The sequence below is a fragment of the Brachycentrus maculatus genome, unplaced genomic scaffold (assembly GCF_059751285.1).
Source record: "Brachycentrus maculatus isolate JH-2025_06_01 unplaced genomic scaffold, ASM5975128v1 h1tg000186l, whole genome shotgun sequence".
Classification (NCBI taxonomy): Eukaryota; Metazoa; Arthropoda; class Insecta; order Trichoptera; family Brachycentridae; genus Brachycentrus; species Brachycentrus maculatus.
Genome location: NW_028280937.1, coordinates 1,448,961 through 1,475,258, shown reverse-complemented (window position 1 = coordinate 1,475,258; position 26,298 = coordinate 1,448,961). Strand labels below are relative to the sequence as shown.

Below are 26,298 nucleotides of genomic sequence, written 5' to 3'. Positions count from 1 at the left end.
TGACATCAGACCAAACAAATATTGGTTTTAATCTAATAATAAATTATACTGTTTTAGAATAGTTTAACAGAATGAAATCTTATCTGGCCAATGTCTATACACGACGGATTCTCCAGTTCTTTGGACACGTTGCCTGAAGTGTAAGAAAGGGAGAGGAAGATCCCCACGTGATTGACCGATCAAGTTAAGGCAGCAGCAGGCACCTCGGTGGTTGGAGCGCTACGTGCGGTGCAGTCGAGGGATAGCTGGAGAAGAGTCATTGCTTCCGCAAGGGTCACAACCCTCAGTAATGAGGAATGGAATAAAATGTAACCAATACCTTAATGCGAAGTATTAGCTTAATGCAAAGCTATGATTTTCTCCGGAACCTTTGGAAAAATCCATATTAACATTGTTCTCGTAAATAAGTCATTTGGCATATTCTTTAAAAAGTTGCAAATATTCCCCTTTTTATGATTCAATTTAGTTCAAAGTTGCAAATATTCCCCTTTTTATGATTCAATTTAGTTCAAAGTTGCAAATATTCCCCTTTTTATGATTCAATTTAGTTCAAAGTTACAAATATTCCCCTTTTTATGATTCAATTTAGTTCAAAGTTGCAAATATTCCCCTTTTTATGATTCAATTTAGTTCAAAGTTGCAAATATTCCCCTTTTTATAATTTCAATTAGTTTATGATTCAATTAGTAATTTATTTATAATTTATATTTGAAGCACTAACTTTGTGATTTTCCATTTTATAATGAAAATGTAACTTTGTTTTAAAATCACTAAAAATATTTTATTATAACTTAATTATAATGTCTACCGGTTTTCAAGCTAACCGCTTCTTTATAAAGACTGATTAGAAGACAAGACTGACAAGAGTATTAATCAGTCTTGATAAAGAAGGGGACATTATAATGAAGTTAAAATAAAATATTTACTGTGATTTTAAAACAAAGTTTCATTTTAAATAAAGTAATTTATTTATAATTTAGTGACAGCTGTTTCACATGCATTCATCTAAACAACCTTATTTAAAAATAATAGTATAGTAATCTGTGTCAAGCTCTTAAATAGCAGAGTTAGGCTTCACATTTTCAAATTACAGCCAAACTTTAAAACACAATTTTAAAATGTCGGTTTTGGACCAGCAACGTGGGGCAGCAAAATAAATCCTAACACAATAAATCCTAACAGTGATAATTTCGCCAAAATAAATATATCCGAATTAAAAGCTGCGTATGGATAAACATAAATTTTAAACCACCTGCCAATTGACCTTACATGAAATTGGCAATTATTTAAATGAATTCAAATGGAATATACACTTTAAAAAATTAAAAAGGGTATTATTACATTTTTTATTGTTAGCCAATATTATGTACATGACATATGGTATTTAAAAAAATAATAATATGATTAAATTATCAATACATATTAGAATTTTGTTTAAAACATAAAATAAACTATCAAGGACAAATAATAGAATCCATACCAACGTAATAAAATGGCTTTTATATTAATTGAAAAGTGAAATTTAGCGAATTACTTTTGTTTTAATAGTACACTCCACATTTGTCATTAGTGATAATACCCCGTAATAATGAATTATAAAATAAATAAGAAAAATTATAACCACATGTTGCCGTACCGAGTCCAGAGGGGGTATCTAAATTGAAAGCGAGACAGAGAAATGAATCAATATAACTTGAAACATTTTAATTTTATAAGCGGGCATAGCCGAGAATTTTTTAGCCTTGCCACCTCTGTAAAAGACATGTTTGTGTCACTTTACAAAAATGTCTATATTAATAGTAACGGAGGCGTAGATTTTTAACTGACCAATATATAGACTAGTCAAACTTGGTACATAATGCCTGCATTTGGTCTTTAACTATAATATCTATTGTACGCAAACCGATATGTAGTACCTTATTTTAGGTAAATATAACAACCTGCTGTTGGGCCGGAGAAAGGAGAAAAGTAAAGTGATATAAATGTAATTTGCGAAGCAATCAGACACCCCTTCTAGTTCCCGGTACGGCAGAGACTGTCGAGAGTGAAGATGCGGCATCAGACGAGGGAAAAGCCTTCCGTCTGCTGGATGGCTTGAAGCAACTTGTACTTGAGTTTCTCCTTAGTGGAGTAGCGCGGCAGGTCCAGCAGGTTGAAGCAAGTGTGCGCCACGGGGAGGTATTTGTCGTCTGTTGTCGGTTGGATGGTTATCTGCAAATACATGAAAGGTTATATAGAGCAATAGTAGAGTTGTGTGCGTGCGGTGGGGCGATGCGAGCACACTCACCACTATGGCCTTCATGCCCTGGATGGGGATGCGGTCGCTGCCCGTGAGGAAGAGCAGGAAGTTGCGCTTGTCCTTTTGCGGCAGCTCGTGCAGCACCTCCCAGAAGGCGCGGATGTTGGGGTCGCCGCTGCTGTAGCCGCCCTTGTACTGCGCATTCTCCTCCAGCACGTGCCAGTCGTACTCCTCGTTGCCGGCCACCACGGCCATCAGCTCGTGCGGCTGGAACAGCTTCAGGACGCGCCCCCCGCACACCTGGAACGAGGAATACGGCCAGTCGCCGGACAAACTGCTCCTTGAACACCTACTTTATAAGGAAACGGGCTAAACTTCCATCCTACCTTGTAAAATCCGTCGTAAAAGGCTTGAAACTTTTCCTTGACGGAAGAGTTGAATACGAAGTCCACATAGAGGTCCACAAACTCTTCCTTGTTGGCTTGGGTGACGGGAGCGCTACTTCCTCCTTCCTTCAGCGGGTGGGTTCGAGTCTCCCCGAACACTTCCCGCGATATCTCGAAGCTCAAACCGAACACCTGGAATTTGACAATATTTGTACACAAATACTGGATTTATTCTCTCGAGGAGAATACATTTCGCACTAAAACTATACCAGATCAAAATGATACAAAAATACAGCAAAACACAAAGGGAACAAAATTAAATGGATCTAGAATCTTTTTTATTCAATTTTGCGGCAGCAGCATTAACTTAAAGCGACAAACTTCATGAACAGCTCACTGTCTTAAAAAAATACAGCCTAAAGTATATGATATAATGGTGCCTGTCCTATATGTATGGCATTAAACCGCATAAGGGGCTGTAACTAAGATTTTGATTGATTTTTCAAGAGATCAACAGAGATAAAAAGGTAATTGAGATGGGAATACGCAAGCCCGGGCATTTAGTAAAGTAATCCGGTACTGAGAATAAAGCGTCGAGTCAGTACCTGTTCCAGGTCATTTTCTTCATACTGGAGCATGCTCTTGAGGGAGTTGGCCACAACCGGGTTGAGGTGAGCCAAGTCCTCCAGAGAGACGGCAGCTCCCAGCAACTTCTTGTACAGAGCCAGAGGGAAGGGAACGTTGATTATTGTGAAGTTGTAGATGGCCAGACCGCATATGACTCCTACAAATACATAATTCCAGTCAGGTTAAATACTCACGGCTGAATGTATTGCCCGATAACAAACAAATACAATCAAAATATTTTTTCATTGTCACATTTTAAACCAGTTTGATGCACAGCGCAATAATGACATCATTTATTTATTTATTCAAATACGTGAGAACCATTAATGAATGTATTACAATGACAGATTGTTAGTAAGATAATAATTGATCAGAATAAGCTTTGAATAAGATAGGATTTAATACATGTGTACAAATAGTTTAGACTTTAACAAGGAGATTGGTACAAAATATTCATATAAAAGCAATGAATAATTCCTTCTTTTCTGACATTGAAATGTGACTGGTACAGAAGGTAAAATACCCTTCCCGTCCTAAAGCATCAATCGACCGAAGGGGTAGGAATACCTTTACCGCCCTTGGTGTGGTAATATAATATGCAATTAGTATATTTGTCTCACATCTTAGTATCCCAATAGGTCGCGCGAGCGAGGGGGATGTCACTAGTATGAAGAATTAGAAATGGTTATATTGTTAACATTTTACCGCCCTTGGTGTGGTAATATAATATGCAATTAGTATATTTCTCTCACATCTTAATATCCCAATAGGTCGCGCGAGCGAGGGGGATGTCACTAGTATGAAGAATTAGAAATGGTTATATTGTTCACATTTTACCGCCCTTGGTGTGGTAATATAATATGCAATTAGTATATTTCTCTCACATCTTAATATCCCAATAGGTCGCGCGAGCGAGGGGGATGTCACTAGTATGAAGAATTAGAAATGGTTATATTGTTAACATTTTACCGCCCTTGGTGTGGTAATATAATATGCAATTAGTATATTTCTCTCACATCTTAATATCCCAATAGGTCGCGCGAGCGAGGGGGATGTCACTAGTATGAAGAATTAGAAATGGTTATATTGTTAACATTTTACCGCCCTTGGTGTGGTAATATAATATGCAATTAGTATATTTCTCTCACATCTTAATATCCCAATAGGTCGCGCGAGCGAGGGGGATGTCACTAGTATGAAGAATTAGAAATGGTTATATTGTTCACATTTTACCGCCCTTGGTGTGGTAATATAATATGCAATTAGTATATTTCTCTCACATCTTAATATCCCAATATATAACCATTTCTAATTCTTCATACTAGTGACATCCCCCTCGCTCGCGCGACTTATTGGGATATTAAGATGTGAGTTGTTAACATTTTGTCCAAAGAAATTTGATTTACTAACTGTGTTGTCGTAAGCTATGTGCCAACTGCAGGTAGAGTTAAAATCCCATAGGCCAGTCGACATGTATCATAGGTATGTTTAAAGGAAGAGTATTAAATATGAAATGATAATTTCCAACCGATCAGCTGGTACATATCCTCTTCTTCGAAGGAGTCCTCGGAGAACCAGACGAGGTTGGTGTCGGGGTAGTGGTGGAACATGCCGTACTTGGGGTCCAGGATCTCCCGCAGCAGCAGCAGGAAGAACTCCTTGCGCACCCCGCCCGCGTCCTCCGCCTCCTCTCCCGTGAACTTGACCTGCGGGACGACACGGAGCTGAGTGAGGGTCCGAGCTAGTGCGAGGAACGGGGGAGCCGGGAACGGGGAGGGGGCGGGCGCACCTTGAGGGGCTTCTTGAGGTCGCTGGTGCGTATGTGCGGCAACTCGCGCAGCGTGTCGGCCACGATGTTGGCGCGCGACACGTGCAGCGTGACGAACTGCTGCTCCAGCGGCCGCCCGTGCATCCACACCTCCGTGAGGGCCCGCGACGCCGCCATGTTCATGGCTGAGTGCATCTGGATGGCCTGGTCCAGCTCCAGCAGGGAGGATTTGCACGGCACGTTGAACAGGAACGGGAAGTTGCACAGGTAGAAGTTGTTCATCTGGAACATGCCAAACTCGACTCAACATCGACTCTCCTCCATTAGTCGCCGCATTCCCCGGTGACTAAGTTCTGCATATTAAATTTTCATTGTTCTACCAAATTGTGAAATTGACAGTACGGGTATCGCCCGTGTTTCATATCTTGGAAGAGTGAAATGATATTTTATTACCTAATATTGGTTAGAAATAGATAAATAAATAGCAATTATTTGAAGATGATTTAAAATGAACGATGGTAAGATACAGGGGGTGAGGATCTGGTTAATGTCTTATTTTTGTGTGGGACATAAGGTCAGACTTGACAGAAAAGCTGAATACCGCCACCGCTGATTTGAAATGACTGTCTTGGTGATTATGAACGGGTGTTATTTAGGTCGCTACCTGTGAGTCGGTCAGCCAGTTGAGATAGTCCTGCCTGACATCTACCAGAGTGTCGAGATCGGGAATGTAGAATATCTCGGGAGGTGCCCGTTTCTTGCTCGGATTGGAAATATTGATCTTATTGAGGCTTTCCAGAGCATTCAGGACGTGAATGATTCGCCAGTCGTAGTCTATTCTCTGCAAATACAACACCAATACTGCTACATCGCATTTAGTAACAACTGCAAGACAAAATGCAAAGTTACAGCTCTTCTTACATAATAATACGAGTATAATAGAGCAATAACTATGTATATGATTTCATCCACTTTGACTGGTGGTGTCACCACCGACATCACCAGTCTGATGATGTCAGTAATGACGAAACCCAAATAAAATAAAAATGCCAGTCAAATGAAATAAAAGTGGAAAAAACCATACCTGTAGTTGTTATTTATTACATAAAATGCAATTCCACCAAGAAATGTCGGTTCAGAACCCAAATCTAATAAATAATATAAGGATTGGATCATGGATGAAGCCAAACATAAAACTAAAAATATTTAAAGTGGATATTTGTAAAAACAATTAAGAAAATTACATGTATGCGCTTGACAGCGTGACTACTATTGTGCGAGTGATTTTGAGTGCGAAAGAGTGAGTATTTTTTTTTCGTACGTACTGAATCTGCCAATTTTCTGTACTTATGAGGTAACATGTAATAGAAAAAGTTGGAAATATGTTCAAATTTTCCTATACATATATACCGGATTTAACCCTCCAGAGAATGTAAATAACGTATTATGAATATGCAAAATCTCAAAAATGTACAGAACTTACTAGTTTCAGTGATCTCCTTATACACAATGCAATATTCTCCACTCTGCTCACGAATCAATAGTTACTTTCGACATTTGACATTCAGGAGACTATATAACTCGATGCGGTATAATAAGTCTGGAGGTGGGGGGGTGGTGGTACCTTGTCGCCGCGCACCGTCAGGTAGTGGTGCACGACGCCCTTGAAGCAGTCGACGAGCACGGGGAAGGCGGGCGCGGCGGGGGGTGCGTGGCACCAGGCCGTGAGGTAGGCCTGCGAGGCGGGGCGCAGCGCCCCCAGCGCGGCGGCCAGCGGGCCCTGCAGCGCGCGCCAGCGCCGCGGGTTGCGGAACTCCACGTACAGCGGCAGCGTCAGGAAGCAGCGCAGCGCCTCCGCGTCCGGCGGCGCGCGCCCCAGCCCCTCCAGCGCCGCCGTCACGCTCTGCAGGATCTGTGCGCATTCAACAATCAGGAGCCCATCACTATCATCGCTTTATCATCACTCACACAGTGACTAGATGTGTGCCAACGTACAAACAGTCGCGACTCCATAAATACTTGTAAATTGGAGGAAGAGCGAGAAGCCGATCAGATTTCAGCTAAGCGAGCGGCAGGGCCCAGTCAGGAAGTACTCACCACTTCTAAGATGGAAGTATTTTTTATACGGCCGATGACGTCAAACACCTTCATGGCGACCTCGAAGTCTATTCCGCAGGTCCGAGAGTTGCAGCAGAAGTGCTCATTGTTGGGCAGGAGGAAGGAGCCGTTGATGCAAGCCAGGGACTTGAATGTGGTCTCCAGATAGCAAAGGATCTCCTGCAACAAGGACAAATATCCGCGCTTAATCCTATGCGACACCTAAACTCCTATTTAACCCTATGTAACTTTATTTCGTCACATTCCTGTCACGGACCCAGTTCGGTAAGTTTCATCAATTCTTGGTTTTGAATGTGTATAAAAACACTCGCCAAAGGCATTTTCCATTTTCAATGCGACACCGTATTACAAAATTTTAAATCTGACAAGTTTCAACAAGTTTGTTAATCTATATATTTTTCTATAGTAGAAACCAACTTATAAAATAAAAAAAGTTGGATAAAATAATAACAAAGGCGATTTGAGAAACTCAGTCTCGTAATACATTTGACAAATGTATTTTTACATGAGTGAATGGCGTGAAACGTGGCGAAAAGACAGAAAGCAGTATTATAGAATTAGCGGACTAGTGGGAGGGTGCGCGGGTACACACCTGGTCGACTTGCTGGTCGTCCGTGAAGGCCAGGCACGCCTTGATCTGGTGCAGCTCCACGGTGAGGATCTGGGTGCGGGGCGGGTGCGCGCGGTGGTCGTGGGGCGCCTCGCCCTCCTGCTGCAGCGTCACGAGGCTGCGGTCCCCGCCCGCACACACCTGCAGCAGCCGAGCGTCCCGGTCGCTGTGTTCCGACATGCACTGCCAACACACCATTACATTTACCTTACAGCCGCCCATTTGCTTCCCATCTTCACTTAAACAAAAACATTCTTATTTCCCATCACATTTTATATAAATTTATATTTACATTGCATTTCCCATCATTCCACGGCTAATGCATTAATTTATATGTGTATGCATATATTTAAAACATAAGCGGAAAATCGGAATAGACAATAGAAACCACAGATAGGAAAGAAAATGATTGTTTCTCTCGTAATATGGACTCAATTCAGAACACATCATATGATATAATGAACAATATGGTTTTAAACTTTTTAAAATTAAATAACTTTGTTATAACCACTTTTTTATTAATACAATTTAACCAATTTTTTAAAAATGTTTTTGAATTAAAATAAACCCTGATGATGACAAGGTTCTTGTCGAAACCGGTAGGTTAAATTGTACAAATAAAAAAGTGGTTACAACAAAGTTATTTAATTTTATAAAGTTTATAAAATGTGCCACAAAGTATGTGCGGAAAACATTCAAGAAAAAAATACGGTTTTTCCTCCTTTTTTATCATCCATTGTTCACTTTGTGTTATACCACTTTTATAAACACTTATCCGTGACTACCAAATTTGGAAAATCATTCCGTCATTAAAATAAAATTATTACGATTCGACATTTGTATAAAAATAAAATTTGGAAAGAGAGAAAGAAGATAAATTAATTACAATGGGAATATTTTTAAAAGGGGGAAGTTAAATTTAGTTGGTTATTTATTATAATAAGTCTTTATTGATTGCTTTACTTATTTCTAATTTTTGTAGACGATCTAAACAAATATGGTTTAAAGCTAATTGTAATCATTTTAAACCAGTATAATAGGTAGAAAAACAGTAAAATTATTGGGCACGACTGGATGAAAAAAACATGGGACCAATGTCAATACTTGACCTGTGCAAAACCGAAATACATTTTTGGTTTATTTGGACTTACGCGTGACAATATGTCCCGAAACCGTTTCGATTTCGGCTCCGGGAATGTCAATATGTATCTGCTCGTACTTTAACACATTAATATTTACAATCAGTGAAATAAAAAATATTTTCATTGGTTGATGACAGTATAAGGCAATATTCACAGTAAAATTTAGGTTATTTTTACTATGATTGATAACAGGTTTGACCCAATTCCCTTACATAAGAGTCACTTGTGGATTTTTACTAACCGGATCCACGCGGCTCGCATAACCGTATGTGTTTTAACAAAACGTGCCCCATACGCGGCTGATATAAGCGTTTGTGTTTTTACAATGCTCCAAGTTTCGAACCTCAGTTCAACTTAGAGGGATATTTTTATGGTGTGGAACTTTGGATAAAATAATACGTCAATCCTCGGCCTTATGACATCTGTTGAAATATCTGACTAATAATTTGTAACATCACAAGGATAAATAAAAGAACAGATCCCTGATTTTGCTTGCGGTCGGTAATTAGTCCGCGCCATAATCATGCCTTATATCTGTCTCACTCTCGACGCTACGCATCGCCAGTGGGTAAGAGTGACACACGATGCGTGCTTTGATTTATTTATGTAGCGATCTTATTTGTTTATATTACGATATACTTCAAGAATAATGTGACACAAGTGTATTATAGAGTACCAAAAAGGCACAATGAATCCCATTGAAAGTTTTTGTTTAGGAAAATAAATCTTTTCTTAACTAAATACATGATAAAAGTAATCATTTAAAACCCTTTACCTTTTACCTTTTACCATTTAAAACCCTTTACCTTTACCCTTTTTTTGTTTTTTCTTTAATCTCTGAATGTTTTTTAATAGTTTTATAACATAAATGTGGAATTGTTTAATTGTTTATTATTGTAAATGTAACTATTGTTTTATATCATTTTTTATATGTAAGCTGTACAATACCCGAATAAATAAAATAAAAATAAATAAAATAAAATAAAAATTAATAAATAAAAAACGGCGAAGTACCGCCGCGCACGGGCGTCTCTTAGGAACAAAGTTAACGCGGTCAAAAGGTTAATAATAAAATACATTTTCAATGTACATATATATAGTATCTTCAGAGGTGTGCATTTTATATAGGCGAAAAAGCAACGCCTACCCTGGATTATTCGTGTTCCATATAGAAACACGATCAGTGCCTACTATTCCTTATCCTTATTATCCTTACCCAACCCTACTGCCAACCCTGATTTAAAACTCTGCGCACGCCACTGAGTATCTTAGGAAATAACATCTTTTACCTCAAATTGGTTGCAATTTTTTTCTGGCACTTATATATTCCATATTCAAGTGGTGGATAGGGTACCGTATCGAATTGATACTAAGAGAGGAGGGGAACAATTGAAAATTAATAATGCAAGACACAGAACGGGCCTTGTTTGGGCACCAAGGTGAAGTTCTGCACAGTGCGCGAGCGTACCGACCTGCCAAGCGGGATGCACGGGCTGGGGCAGCTTAACGGGGGCCCGGGTGAGGGGGCCGAGCCCCAGCTGGCCTGCGGAGCCGAGCCCGCAGCTCTGCAAGCGCCCCGTCTCCGTGAGCACCAGCAGGTGGCGGCGCCCGCACGCCACCTGCACCACCGTGGTGCCCATCAGCTCCATCACCTGCCAAAGTAACATTTATTTATATTCGCGAAACATACAATACACAAAAGGAACCAAAGACATTGTACTAAAGAGGCAAAATAAAATATCCCTTTTCTTAATACTATCTGCCTTGAAATTGTAAAAGAAAAACAAACCACTTGTTTTTTACCACTTATGTGGACTAGTTTATTATGACGACTAGTTTTGGAAGCTATTGGAAATTCAGTAAATGCTCATGTTTAACATTGCCCGCGGTCGGCACATAGTTTATGACAACATGTGTTTAGTATACAGTTTGTTAAGGCGCATACCCAGAATTCAAACTCTCTATTTTCTATTGTTCTTCCACACTACTGACATCTGTGGAAATATGCCCGAAGAAAGATAATATTTTGTATAGTTAAAGGATGGCCTGTATTCTTGGTGGCCACTGTAATTTGACAAAATATATCTGACTATTTAAAAACATTTAAATAATTGTATACTATCGCTTAGTGAGTTTCTGATGAAACGTTTATTAATATGTAATATGCTTTTCTAAAATTCGTCACCATTATTACCTATGTTTCCTTTTACAAAAAGTCCCGGTCAATTACCCTATCAGCCTCTATTTATTTCTCTATATATATAAATGTAATAGCACTGCATATTGAGAGTAACTCGAGCACTTTGGTTAGTGAGAGCTATGCATAGTTGAATTGTTAGTGTCAGAGAAACCTTTTGTCAAAGCTTAAATGCTAATAATAATCCACCTTTCTTGGCAGCATTTCATCTTTGGTTTCGCCGTGTCCCAGTTGGCCGTATGCTCCTGACCCGCACGTGAACACGCCTCCGTCCAGGGTTAGGAAAGCTGTGAATTCTTCTCCGCATGATATATGACAGACCTGAACGTACAAAACTCTATTTTAGATAAGCAATATAAAACATTTATAAAAGACAATTCACCGACCAATGTGAACCAAAACCAAAATTAGCTACAGTGATTCTGTAATTTTAATATTTTCATCTTTCAAACACAGTGATTGAAAACGATGCGGAATGCATCGAAACTTTAAAAAAATAGTGGTATTTACTAAATAAAACTTAAATTAAAAATGGATAGATTTTACCACAGAGTGACTGCCAAATCAATTAATGGAATTAAGATTTTCATTTTTCCAAATTATTTGTCCTTATTAGGTGATAATTTTTCTGATATTTCAGGTGATAATTTTCATACATGGGTTTTGCAATTCAAAAAGATTCAATCGAGAACAAATTGCACATACCCTGATACTTCTAAGGCTCTTGAGGTGTGTCGGGTAACAGCGGTTTTCTAAATCATTAAGTCCCAACTGTCCGCTGGTATTCTTCCCCCAACTGAACACGGCCCCAGATCTGGAAATACGAACGCGACTGAGGACGGCCGCTTTAAGGCAGGAATCTTCGCTTTTTTGGATTTGGCTTATTTACATATAAAGAAAAATGTGCTATTTTCATGTTAATTAATGCGTTTGATTCTCCCACACCGCACACGCACACCGCATCTGTAAATAATCACATTCTTGTAGGAGGTCTCTCTAATCTGGCAGCCTTGATATCTATGTGCAAAAATTAACATTATTAGGAGGCAAAATAAAAGGTAAACGCATCCAAGAAAGAATATGTATATCCATTTAGGTAGTACTAAATCACTGTTTGCAGCTGCAGATAAAGTCATAATTGGCACCATTACTGACAATAATTTATTGCCTTTCTCCATAAGAACCTGCATAAGTTTTCATTAAACTCGTCTGAAAATCTTGATAAAATAGTAACTGCTATATTACACAAAAATATATCTAAACTAACTAACCATCACGTCGCGTCTCCACAGGAGATGGCAGAGAGAATAGAATGCCAAATCAATCTGTCTTTGCAAACAATCTTTGCCTATTCCACATTCGTGCATCTCCTCATACATGCCCGCTGATTATTCTCCTGACTTGACCACCCCCAAGTATTTGAAATACTTGATCATACCAAGTTTTCCTCTCGGTCTTTCTCTGCTTCCATTACCAATCACATTCACCTCATAAACTTGTTTTACTATTCCTTTTTCACTTATTCGATTCACATGCCCAAACCATCTCAACATACCTTTCTTAATTTGATGGATAATGCTCATGCCTCGCATTCATTCCTTATAACACAATCTCAAAAATAATCAATATCACTAACAACAATTTGAAGAAGAAAATTTCCTTTAACCCGATGGTTGCCAGAGACGAGATATCTCGGCAAATGGCGGAGTGCCCGTATGGCCAGAGACTCTGGCCATACGGGCACTCCGCCATTTGCCGAGATATCTCGTCAGTACTTTTGATGACGTATTACTCCGCAGTTTTAACTCATATTGACAATCTGTCAAAAACGGAACATACATTGCCATCAGTTGAAGTTGTCACAAAATATTTTATAAAGTTTTTAAATACTTTTAAGTGATTTATCGGTATCACTTTCAGCTGACAGTTGACAGATGTCATTAGGGCTACCACTCAAACCACTTGAAATATTGATTATTTTAATCGATTGTTTTGAACGCCAGGGGTTTTTATTTTGCTCAATTTTTTTGTGTTTTTCTTATTATTTTAAAATATTCCATTGATAAATAATAGTTGTGTGTTAATATTAAATTTAATAAAAACTTGCGTGTGCGACTTAGTGTGACAACCCTGAAAATTTGAAACTGGTTTAACTTCAAGAATAAAACTCTAACAATCGATGCGGGATATAATATTTGGTAAGTAAATTATAATTCAATAAAAACAACAAAAAAAAAAATCTTTAGACAACTTTTTTTTTTCAAAAAAATACTTGGCCTGTTGAGCACTGCGGCGTAATTTATTTGCGGCTATGAAAAGGTTAATACTGCTCAAGAAGAATCGGCTACATTTTATCACGCTATGTTGATTGCCTAATTAATTCATGAAGTTGAACATAAACACAGTCAGGTGTAATTCCAGCTCATATATATCAATAGCATGAAAATATGCGCATATAGGTCAGTAGAGTAGTACAGTACTATTCCCAGATAAGAGTTCGAGGAATTTAATTACCATACAAAGGCCCCAATGGGATATACACTACTGCTTAGCGAACATGCGAGATATTTAGCTAAGGAGAAATACAGTAAATACGTATGTAGAGGCAGTAGCACTCTCTAGTAGACAGTGGCGGTAGGAGAGTTCTTACTTGGAGACGGCGAAGGTGTGGGAGCCGCCCGCAGCGATGAAGGCGAAGGGAATTCCGGCCAGCGACACGATCAGCTGCGGCTTCTCTTCCATCTGGTTGAAGTTCCCCAGACCCAGCTGCCCGTAGCAGTTGGAGCCCCACGAGTATATATCCCCGTCTGGAATGAGAGATCAGTCTGTTCTCAGATCTGGAGAAGAGGACTGATCGCCTACAGTACTCGAGTTAACACGGCTCAACGCACCATTTGAGTGTAAACAGCGATCAAAGAAGAAGAAATATTTTTTTCATTCGAGAGTATTCAAATATTTCATTATGCATATCGCTCACTCCTTTCAAGAACGTCATAAATCAAAAAACTTGATTTTTCAGAACGTTTTTGAATTTTGAAAATATAATACAATGTTTAAAAAATAAATATCAACCCACTTATTGAACTTTTTACTGTGCAACAGATCTTTTTGGGTAAAACCTGAAGGTTTTTTCTCCATTTGAAAATTATTAAGTATATTTAAAAAAATAATTAAAAAATATCTTTTCTTCAAAATGCAGAAACAACACTTTCTGCCCTGTAGCGGGTAAATATTAAGTTAAAATATGCCTATTTTGCTGGGATATAGTACATTTTCTGGGCATTCCGAAAACATGCACAACTGAAAATTGACAATTTTTGATTTTTGACGTTCTTGCAAGGAGTGAGCGATATATGAAAAAAATATTAATTAAGTAACATATAGAAGTAATAAATTTAGGTAATTGAGGCGTATGTATGAGATGAAGAATGTTTACAAAGACATAGTGGTGTGGCACTTTATCCTCTCTGCTTACACCTGCGGTGAAGTAAGGTAAAGGTCAGTTATAGTTTAAACTTATGTATGAAAAATAAATGAACAAATCAAGAAAACAGAAAATCTTACCTGTTATGCGCAATCAATCCCTTAAGGCTTAAACAACTGATGTAAAAATATTTTGATAAGGTAGTAAATAAGATGCATGACAACCTCGACAGTCACCATAGCAAAATACTTCCTCAAAAATATCTGATGCCTTCGAATTCTCGCGTATCGTTGCAAAATAGATTTAAAAAAGAATAATATTACATCCCTGACGAAGCTGAGAGAAATGCCTTTGAAATTAGTGACGACGAAATTACACGTTTCGAAAAATAAACCCATTTAGAAAAGCGAACACACAATAAGCGAGCATTGAACTTGGCACCGCAATAAGACTTCCATAAATACACCACTTTAATAAACACATAAATGGGACCAAAACACAAGTAAGGTCCAAAGTTCACGTTTTATGCTAAAGCGATCCACTACTGGTTCACTATTGAGATGCGGATCTACTGGATTCATACCGACATTTTCCTGCTATTTCAACTTCATTTACACACAATCCAATTATTGTCTACATACGAACTTTACCATCAATTAATAACCAAATGGCTAAATAAGAAATGCCACACGCAAATTAAAATGTGCATATGTGTATTATCAAATGGTATTTTAAAAACAATCATTTGTTTCACCGCATTTAAAATTACAGCTGACATAATGCGAATGCAAAATGCTGAATTTACCAAAAAGATTTTACACACATCGGCAAAAAAATCATATGCATACTGTGGATTCTTGTAATATGTATTAACTATTGTTGGGGACATCTTTTTTTTCAAAATGTTTTATAAATGAAAAGAAATGTGCATTATCAATTTTTAATTCAAATTATATATTTTTAAATATCCTAAGGCAGGGGTTCTCAAAGTGTGCGCCGCGGTGCCTTGGTGCGCCGTAGAAAGTCAAGAGGGGCGCCGTGAGTCGATCCTTTATCATTATCCGAAACCACAAATATTCTCGGGTACCTATAAAGCGACAATTTCTATTTTGAGAGCTAGCATCTTTCTACCCAACTACTATTATTGTAGGTACCTATTTCTTTCAACTATAATATATATATATATATATATAAATATATATATATATATATATATATATATATATATATATATATATATATATATATATATATATATATATATATATATATATATATATATATATATATATATATATATATATATATATATATATATATATATATATATATATATATATATATATATATATATATATATATATATATATATATATATATATATATATATATATATATATATATATATATATATATATATATATATATATATATACACCCCTGGACAAAAAAATTTACGAGTCCTCAAAAAAACTAAAATTGACACATAATGAATTATTCTTGATATTTAATTAGTTTTTTTTGTATTGTTTAACATATGTGATGACTACTCGTTACTTCGAGGTTAAAATGAAAGATCTTACTCATGAATTGTACTTAGAAATTGCCATTATATACCAGGTATCAGATTATCCGAACCTTAGAGACCCATAACGGTTCATTTATGGTCGAGTGTTTGTGATGGAGTAATAAAAGACATGTAATTTTTTTATTCAAATTTAAGAAGAAGGTTCTAAGCGCTTTATTTTAAATTAAGGTATTTTACATTTAAACATATTTATAACATTTAAAAATATTTAATACTTAGTGAATTCACCTTTATTTTTTATAACATGTAAAATTCTATTATTTAACGAAGCGTAAAGCGAATCTTAAATTTCTGATGTTATTTCTTCTTCCTAAACTTGAATCAAGTTTTTTTTAATTCCTCAATGTTTTTTTTATTTTTTTTTCCCAACTTTTTTTTTCATAATCGCCCATAAATTTTCTATCGGGTTCAAATCAGGACTATTCCCGGGCCACGTCAACGATTTTAAGCCAATTTTATCCTTGTATTCAATGATCTGTAAGAAAAACAATAAATTATTTATCAAGTGGTCTACAAAGTGCACTAAAAAATAAATATTTGTACTCACAGTGCGGGCTCTATGGCACGGCGCCAAATCGTCCTGAAAAATCGGGTCCGCGGTATACTGCGTAATGTCCTCGATTGTTGGAATAAGATGGTTTTTCAGCACTTTTTTGTACTGGATGGCATTCATCGTACCCTGTATAAAATTTAGAGGTCCCAAACCGTACGCTGTCATGCACCCCCAAATCATGACGTATGGTGAATGTTTAACGGTTCGAGGGACGCACGAAGGATGGTATTTTTCCCCAAGTTTTCGTCGAACTATCTTTATGCCGTCTGGACCAAAAAGGTTGAATTTTGATTCATCGGAGAAAATAACATTTTGCCAATCCTCCAAGGTCCAATTCTGGTGCTCTTTCGCCCAATCCAGTCTAGCCTTCTGCATTTTGTTCGTCAGTAATGGTTTCTTTGCGGGACTTCGTGCTTGGAAACCATGCTCCAACTGCCGCCTGAACACAGTTTTTACTGAAAATGTTGATTAGCTAGTAGACTGCACCTCTGCGTGTATTTTAAGTGCCGTTAAAAATCGATCGCGCATAACAATTTTTTTTATTAAGCGATCATCTCGGGCAGATGTCGCGCGCCCCCATCCGCTTCCTTTTTTCCGTTCTATGGATCCAGTTTGTTGGAATTTTTTAAATAAAAACCTCACTGCACCTTCTGAATACCCAACTCGACGAGATATTTTACAATTAGATATGTTTTGTTGCGACAGTGTGATTATTTTGGATTTTATCGCTATCGACATTTGCTTTGCACTTTCCATGATTGTTGTGTTATGTTCCCTCAAACGCGGGTAAAACAAAATTGTTGAGACATTTTCAAATGTAAATATTGTAGAAAGGTGACACAAAGTGTCTTTAATTTATTGAACAAAAGAAAGAGGTATCGATAAAGGATTTCTTAGAAAAAGAGTTCAGTAAAGTCAAGGCGTGCGGTAGCAAGTAAACTCGTAGATTTTTTTGTCCTGCGGTGTATATATATATATATATATATATATATATATATATATATATATATATATGAATATATATATGAATATAAATATAAATATAAATATAAATATAAATATAAATATATATATATATATATATATATATATATATATATATATATATATATATATATATGTATATATATATATATATATATATACATATGTATATAGTCACATTATCGATTCCAAATAGCTTACTAAAGTAGGGCGCCGTGACAAAATACTAAACTTGTAGTGCGCCGCGGGGTGAAAAAGATTGAGAACCCCTGTCCTAAGGTTTTCAAAAATAATTTATATATGTCGACGGTACGGCAATTTAAAATGAAATAATTGGTAGTTGCGTGTATTGAAATATTACAAACTGGGAACCACAATTGCAACACCAAATTACGTTTTATGTGTACTTTAAATTAGAATGTTAGTTTTTAAGTCATTTGAGCAAAGTAGGATAATTTTGTGCAAGAAGTTGGTTATGTGATCATTAATTTAGTAATTTATAGATTGACCCTTCCCTTACGGCGCTAAAAACTTCCGCGTGCTCTGGTGATATGTATTTTGTACACCATATGAAAATGTTGTTTACAAACGCGAAAAATGTGAATATTCCTAAATGTTATTGATCTTTTTGTTTTTGAGGTCAAGAGATATTGCATCCCTTATGTCACTGCGACCATATTAGGTTGTTTTTTGCTAAGCTTTAGAGCTTCTGTGATGAATTTCCATACCATGTGCGATATAATTTTATACTGTTAGCTAGGATAATTATCTGAAAACAATAAAAAATACATTGTAAATGGTCGCAATTGCTGACCATTGGATACGACGGTCTGCGCATTACTAAACTTGCGACGACATGCGCGTATACGCAAAGCAACGGCACGCGCTTAAACAATGAGAAACGTTTGTGTATTGGTGATTTTATTCCTGATTTTTTCACATATTATTTATTTCCGTCCCTGCAAATGAATAACTTTATATTATAACACTTTCATGTAAAACGTGATTATATTACGGAGGAGTACAAAAATTCTGAGCCCGTATCTATTATATTTTATATTGGTATTCTCATTTGAAAAGTCGAGTTGTAGTAAATACATATCACCAAGAGTGGAAGGTTAATGTCTTATAAACATTTTTCTAACCCTTATCAGCACCCAATGGTGCATAGGGTACTGTATCGTATTGACACAGTGTTATCTTGATCGTTACTTACATGAAGGCAAGGTGATTACTCTGTACTCCAGTCCAGATACTTGATAAATATTAGAGTGCAAAATCACTAATATTTATTTTAACCCTCTTGGGAATCGAACCCGGGACCTCCAGCATGGTAGCCTAGCGTGCTGACCATTACACTACGGAGGCAGGCAAATCGTATAATTAATTTAGCAAATTAGATATAAATGACCGGCGCCGTGCCGTATTTGGGTAGGTGCTTGACTGTAAAATGGCGTCGCGGGTTCGATTCCCGCCAAGCGAAAAATAAATTCGAGAAAGATTTATTTTCAATGTATTTTCACATTTACCTTCCCTATCCTTACTATCCTACTTGCATACAAGCATCTAATAAAGTCTTTATGGGTTAATCCTTTTTAAAAAAATGTATAAATATTTATGAGGCGAATGCAATTGAAAAAAGGAGCAGAGGAAGACCGAGAAAAACTTGGCAAGATCAAGTATGCCAAATACTTGAAAGGGGTCAGGTTAGGAGTTGAAACAATCGGCGGGTGTGTATGAAGAGATGCATGAACGTGGAAGAGGTGAAGAATTTTTGCAAGGACAGAGTGGTGTGGCATTCTATTCTCTCTGCCTACCCCTGCGGAGAAGCGGCGTGATGGTTAGTTAGTTAGTTAGTTTTTAAATATTTGAGTGTTGCGATAAGATTCACACTGGCGCCCATAGTTTTTTTCGGTTCTGTTTACGGCCATGGTGACGGTTGTACACCTAATTGTGTCCTTACTGCTCATGAGCGCCACAGAGTGGTAGCCGCCGCACACGAGCTGCACGACCTGCTGCGTGGCGAGCGCGCGCAGGATGCGCGGCATGGAGGGCGGCAGCAGGGAGGCGCTCGCCAGCAGGCCCAGCTGCCCCTGCGCGTCCGAGCCCCACCCGAAAGCCTGCCCCCACTCGTTCACGCCCAGAGAGTGCGTCGCGCCGCAAGCCACGTGCACCATGCGGTACGCCTCCAGCGCCTCCACCAGCTCTGCAACAACACACTCGCATTGTAGTCCCGTCTCTCACTAATACCACATATCCTGCCCTGCCCTGCCCAGTGAACTTCTCCAAGGAGGGCAGTACAGGTACGAGGACCAACCGAACGCCACATTGAGGTTGGCGGGGATCGATGGTGACTGGGAGTCGCGGGCAAGACACAGATATGGATAGATAAGCTCTGTGAACGGGCTCCGAGAACACGGAGAGCGCAGTGTGTGCGCCAATTAAGTCCAAAATTGGCATGTGCAGCCACATGCATGCGCATGATAGCCCCACATGCTGAAGACAACACACTCGAGTGCGAGTTGGAAGCTATTATTATTATTTTCTTCAAACCCTTATTCGCACCCGATGGTGCATAGGGCACTACATCATATAAATGCAGTGTTTTCTTGATTGTTAACATGTGAAGGACAGGTGATCAGCCCTCCACTTTAGGTACCAGTCCAGGGTAATATTGAATAAATATTAGAGTGAAAAAATCACTTAATTTGACTCTTCCTGGGAATCGAACCCGGGACCTCCAGCACGGTAATAATAATAATAAAATTGGATAACTTATATAGCGCCATTTTCGTAAAAAAATACCTCAAGGGCGCTTCACGGTGAATGAATTGGGGAAAATATTATGGTGGAAATGATTTAGCAAACAAATGTGTTTTTAGTCTTTTTCTAAAGATCATCTCACTCTCACTATTTCTAACCATTGGTGGAAGAGCATTCCACGCCATCGGTCCTGCAACAGCAAAGGCACGCTCGCCAAATTTAGTGCGTTGGTTGCGAGCTGGTAAGATAACTTTGCCCGTTGCAGATGTTGTAGCCGATCGAAGCGTGAGACGTCTATCAACCAATTCATCTGGAATACACAGCTCCTTAAGATATTCTGGAGCCACATTGTGTATTGATTTATACATGAGTAGGCAGAGTTTATACTCAACCCTTTCAAGAAAGCGTAACCAGTGGAGTTTGTGAAGTAGTGGGGTGATGTGACTGAATTTAGAAATTCCAAAAATTAGTCTCGCTGCTGCGTTTAACTCTGATTGCAGTCGAGTCATTTTATTGTTTGGTAGACCCGTGTATATACCGTTACAATAATCTACTCTCGATATTACAAACGCATTTATTAATTGACGGCCAGCATCAACTGGCAGATTCTTGCGAATGCTTTTAATTTGCCTTAGCTGATAAAAACATGTACTTGTTGTTTGTACATGTACGGTAGCCAAGTATGCTGACCATCACCCTACGGAGGCATATATAATGAATAATAAAATGTTCTGTTTTACTAAGTTATTTCATCGATTAACAAAATAAAATATACATAAATGAAAAAGACTCTTAACTACACTTTTGAAAGAAAATTAATAATCATATTTTGTGGAAAATGTTGCTTAATTTGTGATGTCAAGTAAATTGATGAACACAGATAAGATTGATGGCTTGTCATGTATCCTTAACCATATATGACCAATATGGCACTTGTTTACTACATAACTTTTACATTCAAATCTCAATATTTACCTTCTTATCGGATTTTATCATTAATAATAATATTTCCTGTAGGATGACTTCAAAGCAGTGGATTTACTAGCACGATTAAAATTTAATAAATGAAAATGGATAAGGTCAAGACATCTTGATCATGATTACGTAAAGGTGATGTTGTAAAAAGGTTCAGAACCACTGGTTTAGGTTGTAGACTGGCGCTGTGCGGACTGCTGGTCCTATTTTTACTCGCTCCGCCAAAAAAGACGCTTTTTCGAGATAACTTTAACCTCAGTTTCAGTGAAAGTAAAACCTTGTTTTGCTTATAAAATTCTGTGTTTTTCAGTTAATATTTAAAAATTATTATCTGTTTTCATTAGTAAATATTTATGAATATGCTAAAAGTGCGTTTGATGGCTATGCTGCCTGAGCCCGATGTGTCCATGTGACTAATTGTGCCCAGGTGCGATCAGGCAATCCGTCGCTGTACCCGAAGGAAACAAAGCCTTCCACTTAACTTTCATCATTATTTTGTCCACGAACAAATCATGTGTCATATAATATCACAGCGAAACACCCTTGCCATAGTAATTTACGAAAATGGAGTTACATAAATTACCCAAAATTATTATTAAGTTAACACCGCATCAACGTCCTGTGCGGTGCACCATCTCGTGTGGTGCACCATCTCGTGTGGTGCACCATCTCAAGTGGTGCACCATCTCAAGTGGTGCACCATCTCATGTGGTGCACCGCACAGGACGTTGATGCGGTGTTAACTTAATAATAATTTTGGGTAATTTATGTATTTATGGGTCAAAGAGAGAAATTGTTAGGCTGACAGCTATAGCTGCCATTTTCTAAGTGGTGCACCATCTCATGTGGTGCACCGCACAGGACGTTGATGCGGTGTTAACTTAATAATAATTTTGGGTAATTTATGTATTTATGGGTCAAAGAGAGAAATTGTTAGGCTGACAGCTATAGCTGCCATTTTCTAAGTGGTGCACCATCTCATGTGGTGCACCGCACAGGACGTTGATGCGGTGTTAACTTAATAATAATTTTGGGTAATTTATGTATTTATGGGTCAAAGAGAGAAATTGTTAGGCTGACAGCTATAGCTGCCATTTTCTAAGTGGTGCACCATCTCATGTGGTGCACCGCACAGGACGTTGATGCGGTGTTAACTTAATAATAATTTTGGGTAATTTATGTAATTTATGTATTTATGGGTCAAAGAGAGAAATTGTTAGGCTGACAGCTATAGCTGCCATTTTCTAAGTGGTGCACCATCTCATGTGGTGCACCGCACAGGACGTTGATGCGGTGTTAACTTAATAATAATTTTGGGTAATTTATGTATTTATGGGTCAAAGAGAGAAATTGTTAGGCTGACAGCTATAGCTGCCATTTTCTAAGTGGTGCACCATCTCATGTGGTGCACCGCACAGGACGTTGATGCGGTGTTAACTTAATAATAATTTTGGGTAATTTATGTATTTATGGGTCAAAGAGAGAAATTGTTAGGCTGACAGCTATAGCTGCCATTTTCTAAGTGGTGCACCATCTCATGTGGTGCACCGCACAGGACGTTGATGCGGTGTTAACTTAATAATAATTTTGGGTAATTTATGTATTTATGGGTCAAAGAGAGAAATTGTTAGGCTGACAGCTATAGCTGCCATTTTCTAAGTGGTGCACCATCTCATGTGGTGCACCGCACAGGACGTTGATGCGGTGTTAACTTAATAATAATTTTGGGTAATTTATGTATTTATGGGTCAAAGAGAGAAATTGTTAGGCTGACAGCTATAGCTGCCATTTTCTAAGTGGTGCACCATCTCATGTGGTGCACCGCACAGGACGTTGATGCGGTGTTAACTTAATAATAATTTTGGGTAATTTATGTAATTTATGTATTTATGGGTCAAAGAGAGAAATTGTTAGGCTGACAGCTATAGCTGCCATTTTCTAAGTGGTGCACCATCTCATGTGGTGCACCGCACAGGACGTTGATGCGGTGTTAACTTAATAATAATTTTGGGTAATTTATGTATTTATGGGTCAAAGAGAGAAATTGTTAGGCTGACAGCTATAGCTGCCATTTTCTAAGTGGTGCACCATCTCATGTGGTGCACCGCACAGGACGTTGATGCGGTGTTAACTTAATAATAATTTTGGGTAATTTATGTATTTATGGGTCAAAGAGAGAAATTGTTAGGCTGACAGCTATAGCTGCCATTTTCTAAGTGGTGCACCATCTCATGTGGTGCACCGCACAGGACGTTGATGCGGTGTTAACTTAATAATAATTTTGGGTAATTTATGTATTTATGGGTCAAAGAGAGAAATTGTTAGGCTGACAGCTATAGCTGCCATTTTCTAAGTGGTGCACCATCTCATGTGGTGCACCGCACAGGACGTTGATGCGGTGTTAACTTAATAATAATTTTGGGTAATTTATGTATTTATGGGTCAAAGAGAGAAATTGTTAGGCTGACAGCTATAGCTGCCATTTTCTAAGTGGTGCACCATCTCATGTGGTGCACCGCACAGGACGTTGATGCGGTGTTAACTTAATAATAATTTTGGGTAATTTATGTATTTATGGGTCAAAGAGAGAAATTGTTAGGCTGACAGCTATAGCTGCCATTTTCTAAGTGGTGCACCATCTCATGTGGTGCACCGCACAGGACGTTGATGCGGTGTTAACTTAATAATAATTTTGGGTAATTTATGTATTTATGGGTCAAAGAGAGAAATTGTTAGGCTGACAGCTATAGCTGCCATTTTCTAAGTGGTGCACCATCTCATGTGGTGCACCGCACAGGACGTTGATGCGGTGTTAACTTAATAATAATTTTGGGTAATTTATGTATTTATGGGTCAAAGAGAGAAATTGTTAGGCTGACAGCTATAGCTGCCATTTTCTAAGTGGTGCACCATCTCATGTGGTGCACCGCACAGGACGTTGATGCGGTGTTAACTTAATAATAATTTTGGGTAATTTATGTATTTATGGGTCAAAGAGAGAAATTGTTAGGCTGACAGCTATAGCTGCCATTTTCTAAGTGGTGCACCATCTCATGTGGTGCACCGCACAGGACGTTGATGCGGTGTTAACTTAATAATAATTTTGGGTAATTTATGTATTTATGGGTCAAAGAGAGAAATTGTTAGGCTGACAGCTATAGCTGCCATTTTCTAAGTGGTGCACCATCTCATGTGGTGCACCGCACAGGACGTTGATGCGGTGTTAACTTAATAATAATTTTGGGTAATTTATGTATTTATGGGTCAAAGAGAGAAATTGTTAGGCTGACAGCTATAGCTGCCATTTTCTAAGAGGCAAGATTTGACTGCTATATCGGTCATAACTATAAATATGTTAACTTAATTGTAAATTTTACAGTAAATAATATTGTCGAATAACTCTATCCTCATTACCAATTATTGACTTGTTTCTATATCTGAGTCTCTCAACATTTATATCAGGGTACTGTGAGCTTCTCAATATTATATCAGGGTACTGTGAGCTTCTCAATATTGGCTGTGAGAGGGACGTTGAAAGTTATCAAATGTAAATTCACAGCAGGTACATTTATGTTATGGCATTTGGTTGCAAGAGTCGAACTTGCTTTGCAAGAGTGGTCTGTCAGGAAGCATAGAGCTTCTGCATCCGATCTGAGAATGTGGTGGGAGGTTTCAATGCAAATTACACACAGGCGAAATGCTAAATATACCTCTCGGGTGGCCTTTTGCTAGGGGCAAAAGAGAAAACATGTAATGAAAGGGACTTCTTAGTGCGAATTGCGGAAGTACCATACAAACCATACTCTCGCATACTAACCTACCTCGACCACTTTCATGGAAGAATAAGTTAATAGATTACAATGTATTATCCTTGATTTTCTTACGTGGCCTTTTGTTGGGTTGGTTATGTCCCAATTGGCCGTGGTCATTGTTTCCACACGAGTAAATCTTTCCGTCGGACGTTAATAGCAACGTGTGATACTCTCCGCATGCGATTTGATTCACTTTGAAAGAATGCAGCCATGGCGAAGGCACTGGACTGAAAATCTAAAATAAATTGCGCGAAATTAAAATATTGATTTTGTAAGAATTTGTACATGTTTATATAAATGGTGATTCATTTATAAAGTACCAACTTGTTCTTGTTCAATTCCTCCTAACCCGAGTTCGCCGTGGATTGTACTACCCCAGCAATACATTTTGTAATAATCATAACCTTAACAATTGCCCAATACTCATTAGGAATCACGGTACTGTTATTTCAATTATGACTTATAGACCAATTTTTTTATTTGCATAGCAAAAATTTTTATTTTTTTTTTCCGAACGGAGTCGACCACAAAACACCACTATAAATATAAAATCTAGAAACATCCAAAGAAAAGTAAAACTGTCATATTGCTAAAGTCAAACATCTGTCATATGTAGCGCCATCTGTATATTTGTTATTAATTGCTTTATATGGCTGTTACGTTTGAATTTATGCAGGTACGCTGATTAAAAAATAGGGGTGTGTTGTTTATTTTACATTCGTACGTGTCCTTCCCACATTAATTCGTTTTTTTTTATACATAAAAATAAAATTATTGATAGTAGACAGGTAACTAAATTTTTAAAAAATTATATCAACTTATAAGTTTCGTATTTATTTGAAATATAGGTAACCGTCGTTTTATGCTAGGGTTCCGTTCCTAAAGAAAATAGCGTAAAATAAACATAAATATAATGGACATATTTTTATTCCTTTTAAAATGTCGTATGACCACCAATAATCTTTAAAGCTCTAGTTGGAATTAGTTTCTATCGTCTTTATTATTTTTTTAATGTTATGTGCAATAATACCCACCCAATAATACCCACGGATCAAGAAGTTATTTATACATAAAGGTAAAAATAACTTCTTGAGCCATAGGCAATGAGTCCA

The 26,298-nt window shown here is 37.8% G+C and overlaps 1 protein-coding gene across 2 annotated transcripts; it reads right to left on the bottom strand.

Annotated features, from left to right (window-relative positions):
• Positions 1-1,327: 1,327 nt before the first annotated feature.
• Herc4 (HECT and RLD domain containing E3 ubiquitin ligase 4) lies at positions 1,328-25,798 on the bottom strand. 2 transcript variants are annotated; one of them, XM_088262652.1, is made up of 17 exons: positions 25,511-25,798; positions 25,259-25,421; positions 19,600-19,842; positions 13,738-13,894; positions 11,793-11,901; positions 11,277-11,408; positions 10,363-10,542; positions 7,731-7,931; positions 7,118-7,297; positions 6,645-6,932; positions 5,685-5,861; positions 5,042-5,302; positions 4,781-4,958; positions 3,231-3,409; positions 2,626-2,817; positions 2,288-2,539; positions 1,328-2,211 (listed from the first exon to the last, which is right to left on the bottom strand). In XM_088262652.1, exons 1-17 carry the CDS (start codon positions 25,571-25,573, stop codon positions 2,059-2,061), a joined length of 3,108 nt encoding a protein of 1,035 aa, XP_088118778.1. In that variant the 5' UTR covers positions 25,574-25,798; the 3' UTR covers positions 1,328-2,058. The 2 variants fall into 2 exon arrangements, with proteins under 2 accessions (XP_088118778.1, XP_088118779.1); XM_088262653.1 differs by lacking the exons at positions 19,600-19,842; positions 25,259-25,421; positions 25,511-25,798 and adding an exon at positions 14,652-14,793.
• Between the last annotated feature and the right edge of the window lie 500 nt (positions 25,799-26,298).

Bases quoted from the DNA above. Each gene is read 5' to 3' on its own strand.
- Herc4 (XM_088262652.1), bottom strand. From the start codon at position 25,573: ATGTATTGCTGGGGTAGTACAATCCACGGCGAACTCGGGTTAGGAGGA. The intron at 10,543-11,276 runs GTGGATTATTAT...TTACTTTGGCAG, and splicing joins ATGAAATGCTGCCAAGAAAG to GTGATGGAGCTGATGGGCAC. The intron at 3,410-4,780 runs GTTGGAAATTAT...ATGTATTTGTAG, and splicing joins GGATATGTACCAGCTGATCG to GAGTCATATGCGGTCTGGCC.